This window comes from Diorhabda carinulata, chromosome 4 (assembly GCF_026250575.1).
Source record: "Diorhabda carinulata isolate Delta chromosome 4, icDioCari1.1, whole genome shotgun sequence".
Classification (NCBI taxonomy): Eukaryota; Metazoa; Arthropoda; class Insecta; order Coleoptera; family Chrysomelidae; genus Diorhabda; species Diorhabda carinulata.
In genome coordinates, this window is record NC_079463.1 from 204,771 (window position 1) to 217,631 (window position 12,861).

Genomic DNA, 12,861 nt, shown 5'->3' on the forward strand with positions numbered 1-12,861 from the left:
AAAGTTTTTTGAAATTTCTGTCATTATTTGGTCCGTATTCAAATATTTCGTAAGATTTTTCAAAAATTCTAAAATTTTCTTTCGCAATTGATTAAATTTTCCAAAAATCGGTAACGTTATCACCGATTTTCAAAAATTTCGAGCATTTTCTCTTCTAAATAAAAAGTTTTTTGAAATTTCGATCATTATTTGGACCGTATTCAAATATTTCGTAAGATTTTTCACAAATTCTAAAATTTTCTTTCGCAATTGATCAAATTTTCCAAAAATCGGTAACGTTATCACCGATTTTCAAAAATTTCGAGCATTTTCTCTTCTAAATAAAAAGTTTTTTGAAATTTCGATCATTATTTGGACCGTACTCAAATAATTCGTAAGATTTTTCAAAAATTCTAAAATTTCTTTTAGTATTTAATCAAATTTTCAAAATTTTTTCGAGTTATTTCCACCAAAAATTCATATTTCGCCAATGAAACTCGTTAGCTATCCAACGTAAAATTAACTTGCAATATAATTTATAAATTAAAACGAAGCCTATTAAATTCAAAATAAATAATAATTTCAAAAATTTGAATATCGATAAAAACACTTAATATTTTTTATAATTATTAATAAAGTGAATAAATATCAAAACGTGTATTTTTCAAATAAATAATCATTTAATTTATTAATTGACGATAAAATCAACCAAATTCAAAAATCAATTGAAAAATATCAAATAAATCCTTAAAAAAATTACGAAAATTTCCAAAAAGTCATACCACAATATAAAATAATAAAATTTAAATGCGACAAAGTTAAATCGTTGAATTATATATTAAAAAAAAAAACAAATTAAATTCAAAGTAATCTTAATTGGATTTATAAATCATTCAGAATGGGGGGGACTTAAAAAATATTTTTAATAAGCTTCGTTACACGTAAAAATATTTAAAATCAATTTAAATATATAAAAAATAGAATTAAATTCGAAATTATCGTGGAAACTTACTTTTTCCTCAGATACTTCGAGGGATTTCAAGTTGTTTCCTACTACACGAAGTTCTTCTTCAAGTTCTACAATTTTGCTAGAAAAAAAAGAAGAAGAAACGAATAATATACCTGAAATATTGTAATTTTCAAAACGAAAACATGCACAAACACGTCAACAACTAAATATCATTAATTTTTTATATTATTTTGGAAGAAGCGGCCGGTCCTGCTTTTAATTTACGTCCTTTAAGGACCTAGTCGACGGATATTTCCTAGAAATATTGACGTACGATGATGAATCATCATTTTAGTACGAGTCGGATTCGTAACGTCATTCAAATAACTCGAAGTCATCGAAAAAAAAAAAAACAAAATAATTCGATTACTACGAGGGTGTTTTTAAAAATAAATTGCGCCACAACCACCGCTAGTTTCTCTATTCAAATTTCGAGATACGGCAACACTGTTGTGAATACGTCAAACATTACATTGATATATATATTTAATGGTAAACAAACATACGAGGGATACTTGAATTGTTCGCACATACTCTACGTCAAAAAATGATTTTAAATCGCCAACATTTTCTATGACTTTCGACGTGGGGGGTTTTATTACGTTGAAGGAGGATTTTCTTCAATGTCGTCCAAAATCAGCTGTTCCTGATCATGAAAACATCGTCAAAACAACCCCAAGACTAAACATCAATCGATTGCACTCAAAACATCAAATCGATGAGTCAGCTGAGTCATAGTTTGTCACCCAACGATTTTTTCATATTCCCTCGTATCCATTGCAGATAGTAAACACGTAGATTTATTCGTAATTGATCAAATTTTCCAAAAATTGGTAACGTTATCACCGATTTTCAAAAATTTCGAGCATTTTTTCTTCTAAATAGAAAGTTTTTTGAAATTTCGATCATTATTTGGACCGTACTCAAATATTTCGTAAGATTTTTCACAAATTCTAAAATTTTCTTTCGCAATTGATCAGATTTTTCAAAAATCGGTAACGTTATCACCGATTTTCAAAAATTTCGAGCATTTTTTCTTCTAAATAGAAAGTTTTTTGAAATTTCGATCATTATTTGGACCGTACTCAAATATTTCGTGAGATTTTTCAAAAATTCTAAAATTTTCTTTCGCAATTGATCAAATTTTCCAAAAATCGGTAACGTTATCACCGATTTTCAAAAATTTCGAGCATTTTTTCTTCTAAATAGAAAGTTTTTTGAAATTTCGATCATTATTTGGACCGTACTCAAATATTTCGTGAGATTTTTCACAAATTCTAAAATTTTCTTTCGCAATTGATCAGATTTTTCAAAAATCGGTAACGTTATCACCGATTTTCAAAAATTTCGAGCATTTTTTCTTCTAAATAGAAAGTTTTTTGAAATTTCGATCATTATTTGGACCGTACTCAAATATTTCGTGAGATTTTTCACAAATTCTAAAATTTTCTTTCGCAATTGATCAGATTTTTCAAAAATCGGTAACGTTATCACCGATTTTCAAAAATTTCGAGCATTTTTTCTTCTAAATAGAAAGTTTTTTGAAATTTCGATCATTATTTGGACCGTACTCAAATATTTCGTGAGATTTTTCACAAATTCTAAAATTTTCTTTCGCAATTGATCAGATTTTTCAAAAATCGGTAACGTTATCACCGATTTTCAAAAATTTCGAGCATTTTTTCTTCTAAATAGAAAGTTTTTTGAAATTTCGATCATTATTTGGACCGTACTCAAATATTTCGTGAGATTTTTCACAAATTCTAAAATTTTCTTTCGCAATTGATCAGATTTTTCAAAAATCGGTAACGTTATCACCGATTTTCAAAAATTTCGAGCATTTTTTCTTCTAAATAGAAAGTTTTTTGAAATTTCGATCATTATTTGGACCGTACTCAAATATTTCGTGAGATTTTTCACAAATTCTAAAATTTTCTTTCGCAATTGATCAGATTTTTCAAAAATCGGAAACGTTATCACCGATTTTCAAAAATTTCGAGCATTTTCTCTTCTAAATAAAAAATTTCTAGAAATTTCGATCATTATTTGGACCGTACTCAAATATTTCGTAAGATTTTTCACAAATTCTAAAATTTTCTTTCGCAATTGATTAAATTTTCCAAAAATCGGTAACGTTATCACCGATTTTCAAAAATTTCGAGCATTTTTTCTTCTAAATAGAAAGTTTTTTGAAATTTCGATCATTATTTGGACCGTACTCAAATATTTCGTGAGATTTTTCACAAATTCTAAAATTTTCTTTCGCAATTGATCAGATTTTTCAAAAATCGGTAACGTTATCACCGATTTTCAAAAATTTCGAGCATTTTTTCTTCTAAATAGAAAGTTTTTTGAAATTTCGATCATTATTTGGACCGTACTCAAATATTTCGTGAGATTTTTCAAAAATTCTAAAATTTTCTTTCGCAATTGATCAGATTTTTCAAAAATCGGTAACGTTATCACCGATTTTCAAAAATTTCGAGCATTTTTTCTTCTAAATAGAAAGTTTTTTGAAATTTCGATCATTATTTGGACCGTACTCAAATATTTCGTGAGATTTTTCAAAAATTCTAAAATTTTCTTTCGCAATTGATCAGATTTTTCAAAAATCGGTAACGTTATCACCGATTTTCAAAAATTTCGAGCATTTTTTCTTCTAAATAGAAAGTTTTTTGAAATTTCGATCATTATTTGGACCGTACTCAAATATTTCGTGAGATTTTTCACAAATTCTAAAATTTTCTTTCGCAATTGATCAAATTTTCCAAAAATCGGAAACGTTATCACCGATTTTCAAAAATTTCGAGCATTTTTTCTTCTAAATAGAAAGTTTTTTGAAATTTCGATCATTATTTGGACCGTACTCAAATATTTCGTGAGATTTTTCACAAATTCTAAAATTTTCTTTCGCAATTGATCAGATTTTTCAAAAATCGGTAACGTTATCACCGATTTTCAAAAATTTCGAGCATTTTTTCTTCTAAATAGAAAGTTTTTTGAAATTTCGATCATTATTTGGACCGTACTCAAATATTTCGTGAGATTTTTCACAAATTCTAAAATTTTCTTTCGCAATTGATCAGATTTTTCAAAAATCGGTAACGTTATCACCGATTTTCAAAAATTTCGAGCATTTTTTCTTCTAAATAGAAAGTTTTTTGAAATTTCGATCATTATTTGGACCGTACTCAAATATTTCGTGAGATTTTTCACAAATTCTAAAATTTTCTTTCGCAATTGATCAGATTTTTCAAAAATCGGTAACGTTATCACCGATTTTCAAAAATTTCGAGCATTTTTTCTTCTAAATAGAAAGTTTTTTGAAATTTCGATCATTATTTGGACCGTACTCAAATATTTCGTGAGATTTTTCACAAATTCTAAAATTTTCTTTCGCAATTGATCAGATTTTTCAAAAATCGGTAACGTTATCACCGATTTTCAAAAATTTCGAGCATTTTTTCTTCTAAATAGAAAGTTTTTTGAAATTTCGATCATTATTTGGACCGTACTCAAATATTTCGTGAGATTTTTCACAAATTCTAAAATTTTCTTTCGCAATTGATCAAATTTTCCAAAAATCGGAAACGTTATCACCGATTTTCAAAAATTTCGAGCATTTTTTCTTCTAAATAGAAAGTTTTTTGAAATTTCGATCATTATTTGGACCGTACTCAAATATTTCGTAAGATTTTTCACAAATTCTAAAATTTTCTTTCGCAATTGATCAAATTTTCCAAAAATCGGAAACGTTATCACCGATTTTCAAAAATTTCGAGCATTTTTTCTTCTAAATAGAAAGTTTTTTGAAATTTCTATCATTATTTGGACCGTATTCAAATATTTCGTAAGATTTTTCACAAATTCTAAAATTTTCTTTCGCAATTGATCAGATTTTTCAAAAATCGGAAACGTTATCACCGATTTTCAAAAATTTCGAGCATTTTCTCTTCTAAATAAAAAATTTCTAGAAATTTCGATCATTATTTGGACCGTACTCAAATATTTCGTAAGATTTTTCACAAATTCTAAAATTTTCTTTCGCAATTGATCAAATTTTCCAAAAATCGGTAACGTTATCACCGATTTTCAAAAATTTCGAGCATTTTTTCTTCTAAATAGAAAGTTTTTTGAAATTTCGATCATTATTTGGACCGTACTCAAATATTTCGTAAGATTTTTAACAAATTCTAAAATTTTCTTTCGCAATTGATCAAATTTTCCAAAAATCGGAAACGTTATCACCGATTTTCAAAAATTTCGAGCATTTTTTCTTCTAAATAGAAAGTTTTTTGAAATTTCGATCATTATTTGGACCGTATTCAAATATTTCGTAAGATTTTTCACAAATTCTAAAATTTTCTTTCGCAATTGATCAAATTTTCCAAAAATCGGTAACGTTATCACCGATTTTCAAAAATTTCGAGCATTTTTTCTTCTAAATAGAAAGTTTTTTGAAATTTCGATCATTATTTGGACCGTACTCAAATATTTCGTAAGATTTTTCACAAATTCTAAAATTTTCTTTCGCAATTGATCAAATTTTCCAAAAATCGGAAACGTTATCACCGATTTTCAAAAATTTCGAGCATTTTTTCTTCTAAATAGAAAGTTTTTTGAAATTTCGATCATTATTTGGACCGTACTCAAATATTTCATAAGATTTTTCAAAAATTGAACGATTTTTTCATATTCCCTCGTATCCATCGTAGATAGTAAACACGTAGATTCATAATCAATGAATGAGAGTATAACATTTTGACTTTCGAGTCGGAATTTCGGAAACTTGGTGCTTTTTTTTGACACAACAATGTCGAATCTTAAATGACGATTAAAATATCAAAAAAAAAAAAAACGAGAAAAATTTCGTAGAAATTATAAATTGTGATTTTTTTCTACAGTTTTATGAAAATAAACGGATTTAAATAGAAAAAATCCACCTGCTCGTATGTCTTTGTACTTTTGTCCGTTGAATTACGTAAATTTTGTTAACCCAAAATAATATTTAAATAAATTAAAAAAAAAAAAAAAAATAAGCAAAGCCTTACTGTTCGCTGTGGTCGGCCCTTTCTTCCGCCCTTTCGAGGTCTTGTTCCATCAAAACCAGTTTCCGAGCGGCCTGTCAACATTTACGCAATCATGCAGCAAGCAAATAACGACAAAATCATTAATTTATTAAAAACAAATCGATAAACAATGGAATATAATTTATTATAAATATATTTATCGATTTAATCAAAATTATATTCCAATAAAAACGAAATTTCAGTTAAGTATATCGTGTAGGCGGGGTAGAAACAAAAAAACATGCCACTTTTTAACGCACACGGTATAAAATCGAAACCTACGATTCTCCGGCTTCGGCACGTTCTTCGGCACGTTCCAAATCGGCTTCGACCATAGCCAATTTACGGGCTACCTATAGAACGAAAGGGTTTAAAATAAAAGGGAAACATTTTCTTTTCTTTTTCTTTTTTTGTGTGTACTGACCAATCAGATCTACGAAGAAATATTGTTCAAAATTAATTTTTATCAAATTTTCTTATATAAGAAAAAAAATGTTAGCAAACGTGGAAAAGTTCGAAATTTTAAATGGAAATAAAAAAGGAAATTTTTCGAAACGCACGGTATATCTAAGAGAAAAAAAAAACGGAAGAATATGGATAAATACAAAAATAGTCTACAAAGGGGGGGAATTGAAATGAAAGAGCAAAAAATTCGAAACTATTTACAAATATTGAACGAATTGGGACAATCGTCGAAGCAAAAACAAAGAAACGGGAAAAAGAAAAAAAAGATAACGAAAAAGGAAAGAGAGAGAAGACGAAGAGAAATCGAGAAAGGAGGGAAGTCAGAAAGAAGACGTAGAGGAATAAAAAGAAAGGAAGGAAAGTCAAAGTCAGAGAGAATACGGAGAGAAATAAAAAGAAGGGAAGTCAAAGAGAAAGACAAGAAAGAAAGTCAGATATGAAAAAATATATGGAACGTCAGAAAGAAGACGTAGAAGAATAAAAAGAAGGAAAGTCAAAGATGAAAAGGGAAATCGGAAAGAAGACGTAAAGGAATAAAAGAGAGGGAAGTAAAAGATGAAGAAAAAGTAGGAAAGTCAGAGAGGATGAGAAAGAAGTAAAAGTCGAAGTCAAAGAGAATACGGAGAGGAATAAAGAGAAGGGAAGTCACAGATGAAAAAATATAAAGTATGTCAGAAAGAAGACGTGGAAGAATGAAAAGAAGGAATTTCAAAGATGATGGAACAGAAGGAAAGTCAGAGAGGAGAACGGGAGAGAGAAAGGAGAGAAACAGTCAGATAAGAATGAGAAATTGATGAAGACAGAAGGGAAAAGAGGAAAAATAGGTTAAGTTGGAGAAAAGAGCGGGAATAAATGAACGAGATGCGGAAAGGAAATGGAGAATAACGAGAAAATGAGCGAAAAAGAGAGTAGAAAGAGAATAGAGGGAAAAAAACAAAAAAATTATTGAAATGGCAGTTTTTTGAAGTTTCGCCTATCGAAAAAAGAAATTTGTCAAAACCAAATTAAATTTTGAACAAAATAGAACAAATCGAAATCGGAAAGATGCAATATTTCTTGCGCAGTTATTCAAAAATATATCAAAAACGTAAAAAAAACTTTAAGGGTTGATTTACGATAAACATTGAAGCTACAATTCAAAAATCACTCAAATTTTTTTTTTCAAAATTTACTGTTCACAATTCACCTAAAGTTTCACGAAATTTCCTTATAGAAACGTTGTTTATACAGTTTGTCCACGTAAGTTGGCGGTATACGGGACATAACTTTTTTATTATTAATTTTACGAAAAAAATTTATTCCTTATAAAAAGTTCTAAATGGTCCAAAACCTAATATTCAATCATCAGATATTAAACTTTTTCAGTCGTATACGAGGTTTGTCAAAAAATGTGTTTTTCGCTCTAGAATCTTTTTGACAATATCGAAAATTATTATAAAGAAAAAATGTTTAGAATTAAAAATAGCTTTCAAATTGTTTATTTACATTAAAAAAATATTTTTTTCTACATTTTCTCTGCGATTAAGTTGGAAATTTAAGTTTGCACATATATTTTTTGACAAACCTCGTATACGACTGAAAAAATTCAACATCTGATGATCGAATTTTAGGTTTTGGACCATTTAGAACATTTTATAAAGAATAACTTTTTTCCGTAAAATTAATAATAAAAAAGTTATGTCCCACATGTCGTCAACTTACGTGGACAAACTGTATAAAAATAATAATTAATAAAAAATAAAATTTCGATCTTGAATTATAGTAATCAACCCTCGAAATTGAAACAAAAAATTAAAATCATGGAACATACTCATCATGTTTGCCGCCACTAACGAATCCGTGAAATTAATATGAAACTGTTTGGACTGTCTTCGGACCGACAACTGTTTTTTTTTAAAAACGAGTTCGGTTAAATAAATAAAAACACTCCCGTTAGCGAAATTATTGAATAGAAACAACGTTTTTATCTATACAATATTATATACAGAATTAATAAATAATTAATGCTAAAAAGAAAACAGTTTCACCATCACACGATTATGATAGAAATAAAAAAAAATAAAAATAGCGAATTGGCGCGGTCAATAGGATCCGTAGCTGTAACGTTTTATTCGAATAACTAAAATTCAGAAATTGTTTATCATAATCGCGTGTTTGTTCGTTTGAAGAACTTAACAAATGAATGATTGTTATCTTTGTGATATTAAAACTAACAACATTCCTAATAAATAATTAACAAAACCAGTCTCCGATCGATCTGAGAAACAATCCGTTTTTATTTAACAAAATTTTGTAGATATTTCGATTGGGGTTCGTTCAATGCAGAAAAAAACGTTCATTAGATGCCATTTTGAGTGAATCGAGTAGCAAAAAAGACAAAAATTTTAGTTAATTCCTCGAATTTTTCTTAGAAAAATTTACTACGATACATAAATTGAAGCTGCACCGATTTTAAATTGTATGTAAAATCGTTTTTCACGCAAAACTAATGGAAATATCCACGACATATCGTAAAAGTTTATTATTTCGTTTGGCGCAGTCGATAGGACAAACCAATCCAAAAATGCATGTCGTGGACGACATTTTGAGTGAATCGAGTAGCAAAAAAGACAAAAATTTTAGTTAATTCCTCGAATTTTTCTTAGAAAAATTTACTACGATACATAAATTGAAGCTGCACCGATTTTAAATTGTATGTAAAATCGTTTTTCACGCAAAACTAATGGAAATATCCACGACATATCGTAAAAGTTTATTATTTCGTTTGGCGCAGTCGATAGGACAAACCAATCCAAAAATGCATGTCGTGGACGACATTTTGAGTGAATCGAGTAGCAAAAAAGACAAAAATTTTAGTTAATTCCTCGAATTTTTCTTAGAAAAATTTACTACGATACATAAATTGAAGCTGCACCGATTTTAAATTGTATGTAAAATCGTTTTTCACGCAAAACTAATGGAAATATCCACGACATATCGTAAAAGTTTATTATTTCGTTTGGCGCAGTCGATAGGACAAACCAATCCAAAAATGCATGTCGTGGACGACATTTTGAGTGAATCGAGTAGCAAAAAAGACAAAAATTTTAGTTAATTCCTCGAATTTTTCTTAGAAAAATTTACTACGATACATAAATTGAAGCTGCACCGATTTTAAATTGTATGTAAAATCGTTTTTCACGCAAAACTAATGGAAATATCCACGACATATCGTAAAAGTTTATTATTTCGTTTGGCGCAGTCGATAGGACAAACCAATCCAAAAATGCATGTCGTGGACGACATTTTGAGTGAATCGAGTAGCAAAAAAGACAAAAATTTTAGTTAATTCCTCGAATTTTTCTTAGAAAAATTTACTACGATACATAAATTGAAGCTGCACCGATTTTAAATTGTATGTAAAATCGTTTTTCACGCAAAACTAATGGAAATATCCACGACATATCGTAAAAGTTTATTATTTCGTTTGGCGCAGTCGATAGGACAAACCAATCCAAAAATGCATGTCGTGGACGACATTTTGAGTGAATCGAGTAGCAAAAAAGACAAAAATTTTAGTTAATTCCTCGAATTTTTCTTAGAAAAATTTACTACGATACATAAATTGAAGCTGCACCGATTTTAAATTGTATGTAAAATCGTTTTTCACGCAAAACTAATGGAAATATCCACGACATATCGTAAAAGTTTATTATTTCGTTTGGCGCAGTCGATAGGACAAACCAATCCAAAAATGCATGTCGTGGACGACATTTTGAGTGAATCGAGTAGCAAAAAAGACAAAAATTTTAGTTAATTCCTCGAATTTTTCTTAGAAAAATTTACTACGATACATAAATTGAAGCTGCACCGATTTTAAATTGTATGTAAAATCGTTTTTCACGCAAAACTAATGGAAATATCCACGACATATCGTAAAAGTTTATTATTTCGTTTGGCGCAGTCGATAGGACAAACCAATCCAAAAATGCATGTCGTGGACGACATTTTGAGTGAATCGAGTAGCAAAAAAGACAAAAATTTTAGTTAATTCCTCGAATTTTTCTTAGAAAAATTTACTACGATACATAAATTGAAGCTGCACCGATTTTAAATTGTATGTAAAATCGTTTTTCACGCAAAACTAATGGAAATATCCACGACATATCGTAAAAGTTTATTATTTCGTTTGGCGCAGTCGATAGGACAAACCAATCCAAAAATGCATGTCGTGGACGACATTTTGAGTGAATCGAGTAGCAAAAAAGACAAAAATTTTAGTTAATTCCTCGAATTTTTCTTAGAAAAATTTACTACGATACATAAATTGAAGCTGCACCGATTTTAAACTGTATGTAAAATCGTTTTTCACGCAAAACTAATGGAAATATCCACGACATATCGTAAAGTTTATTATTTCGTTTGGCGCAGTCGATAGGACAAACCAATCCAAAAATACATATCGTAGACGCCATTTTGAGTGAATCGAGTAGCAAAAAAGACAAAAATTTTAGTTAATTCCTCGAATTTTTCTTAGAAAAATTTACTACGATACATAAATTGAAGCTGCACCGATTTTAAACTGTATGTAAAATCGTTTTTCACGCAAAACTAATGGAAATATCCACGACATATCGTAAAAGTTTATTATTTCGTTTGGCGCAGTCGATAGGACAAACCAATCCAAAAATACATGTCGTAGACGCCATTTTGAGTGAATTAAGTATCATAAAAGACAAAAATTCAAAGTTGAAATATCCATAACATATTGTAGAATAAAATAATCTCATTTGGCGCAGTCAACAGGATCGTTCAATGCAACAATACATTTCGTAGATGCCATTTTGAATGAATTGAGTATCATTACATGCGAAATTTTGGAAAATTTCATCACAATTTACTATTATAAGTAAACTAAAGCTGCATCGATTTCAAATTGTATAAAAAAAAAAAAAACGTTTTTAATGAAAAGTTGTTCGAGCTATTTACGGGCATAACTTAGAACGAGATAATTTTAATTGGCGCAGTCAATAGGACGCAAAAATTCAACTGGTACAATCTCAAATGTCATTGCGAAGTGATTGAAAATCATAAAAAACGTACTTTAAAAATAAATTTCGTCAAATTTGTCAACGAGATATTTGAAAATTTTACTTTAAACTATTTTCTATTAGAAAATTCCTTTGAACGTTTTCCGATTTCGAGTGAATCAAAAAGAAAAAACCGGACGCGACTTACCTGATCGTGTATACGCAGCTTTACAACTACCCTACAAAATTTTATTAAATAAAGTTGATCTGCGTTGCAGATCCGATCGATTTCCCAAAAAGAATACAGACAACAATGAAAATTTACATTTTTTTTTTTAAATATTTTCCCAAATTTCAAATTGACCGTATCACACTTATTAATTTTTTGACGGACGGAGAGACACTTGATACAACAGCTGCACTTTAACGAATCCAATATCCCACCCCACGATCACTGCACTTTTAAACACTTCCAACCCTCCAGCAAAAAAAAAAATTGATCAGAATCAAATTTGGAATCCCCGAAATGATGATTACGTTCCACGACACAATGTTACCAAAAAGAAAAACGAGGCGAGGCACTAAATTAGTGTAGCACATCAAATTATTAGTTCAGAAAAATATTCCCAGGATTTTTTTTTTTTTTTTTTAAATAAAGAAAACATTAGTACGGGGGGTATCACACTGCTAGAATTTTAAGAACCTCATCGTATTTTTTGTCGGCTTCTTCTGCTAAGAAACGGGCCTCTTTAAGTTGGTTTTCGAGGGCGTCCATACGTTCTTCATCGGCCAGCGAACGATTTTCTAGTACTTTGCGCTGCCTAAATTCAATTGCATATTTATAACAATAAAATAATATCGATAAAAAAAATTATAATAAACTGAAAATAATACGTGGCAACGTGCGGCTTGAAATAGATGATGAAAACGGTACGTAGATTTCGAATTTTTTTTATAAAACACTTTCATAGTGAAAAAGTTGAAAAAACACTTTCAGATTTTGTTCAATTTATGTAAAAAAGGATTTTTTTGATACGGGGGGTTCGTAAAAAGTATCGGTTGCAACGTAAAAAAAATAATTTTTGGTGTAAAATTACGTAAACTTCATAAAAACTAGTTTTTCCTGAAAATTATACATTAGAACTGAATAGTAACTAGATTTTTGCATTTTTTTGACAAAAATACACGATATTTCATGGCTTTTTACATATTTTCAACGATAATGTTAAAAAAATGAGGTTATGAAACTAAAATTCAGATTTCGAAGACTTTTGCTCTAAAAATTGCAAAAATTGTTTCAGATTTTGTTCAATTTATGTAAAAAAGGATT

The 12,861-nt window shown here is 29.1% G+C and overlaps 1 protein-coding gene across 23 annotated transcripts in view; it reads right to left on the reverse strand.

Moving 5' to 3' along the window:
• Window positions 1–12,861, reverse strand: part of LOC130893453 (tropomyosin-2) — a 43,230-nt gene that overhangs the window by 19,096 nt on the left and 11,273 nt on the right. For 12 of the 23 annotated variants that reach the window (XM_057799602.1, XM_057799594.1, XM_057799609.1 and 9 more), the window contains 2 exons: window positions 6,040–6,110; window positions 992–1,067 (listed from right to left, as the gene is read on the reverse strand). In XM_057799602.1, the coding sequence (XP_057655585.1) occupies window positions 992–1,067; window positions 6,040–6,110 (147 nt within the window). Of the gene's footprint in view, window positions 1–991; window positions 1,068–6,039; window positions 6,111–6,339; window positions 6,411–12,234; window positions 12,353–12,861 lie in introns of all 23 variants that reach the window. The other 11 variants (XM_057799601.1, XM_057799600.1, XM_057799591.1 and 8 more) reach the window with 1 other exon arrangement.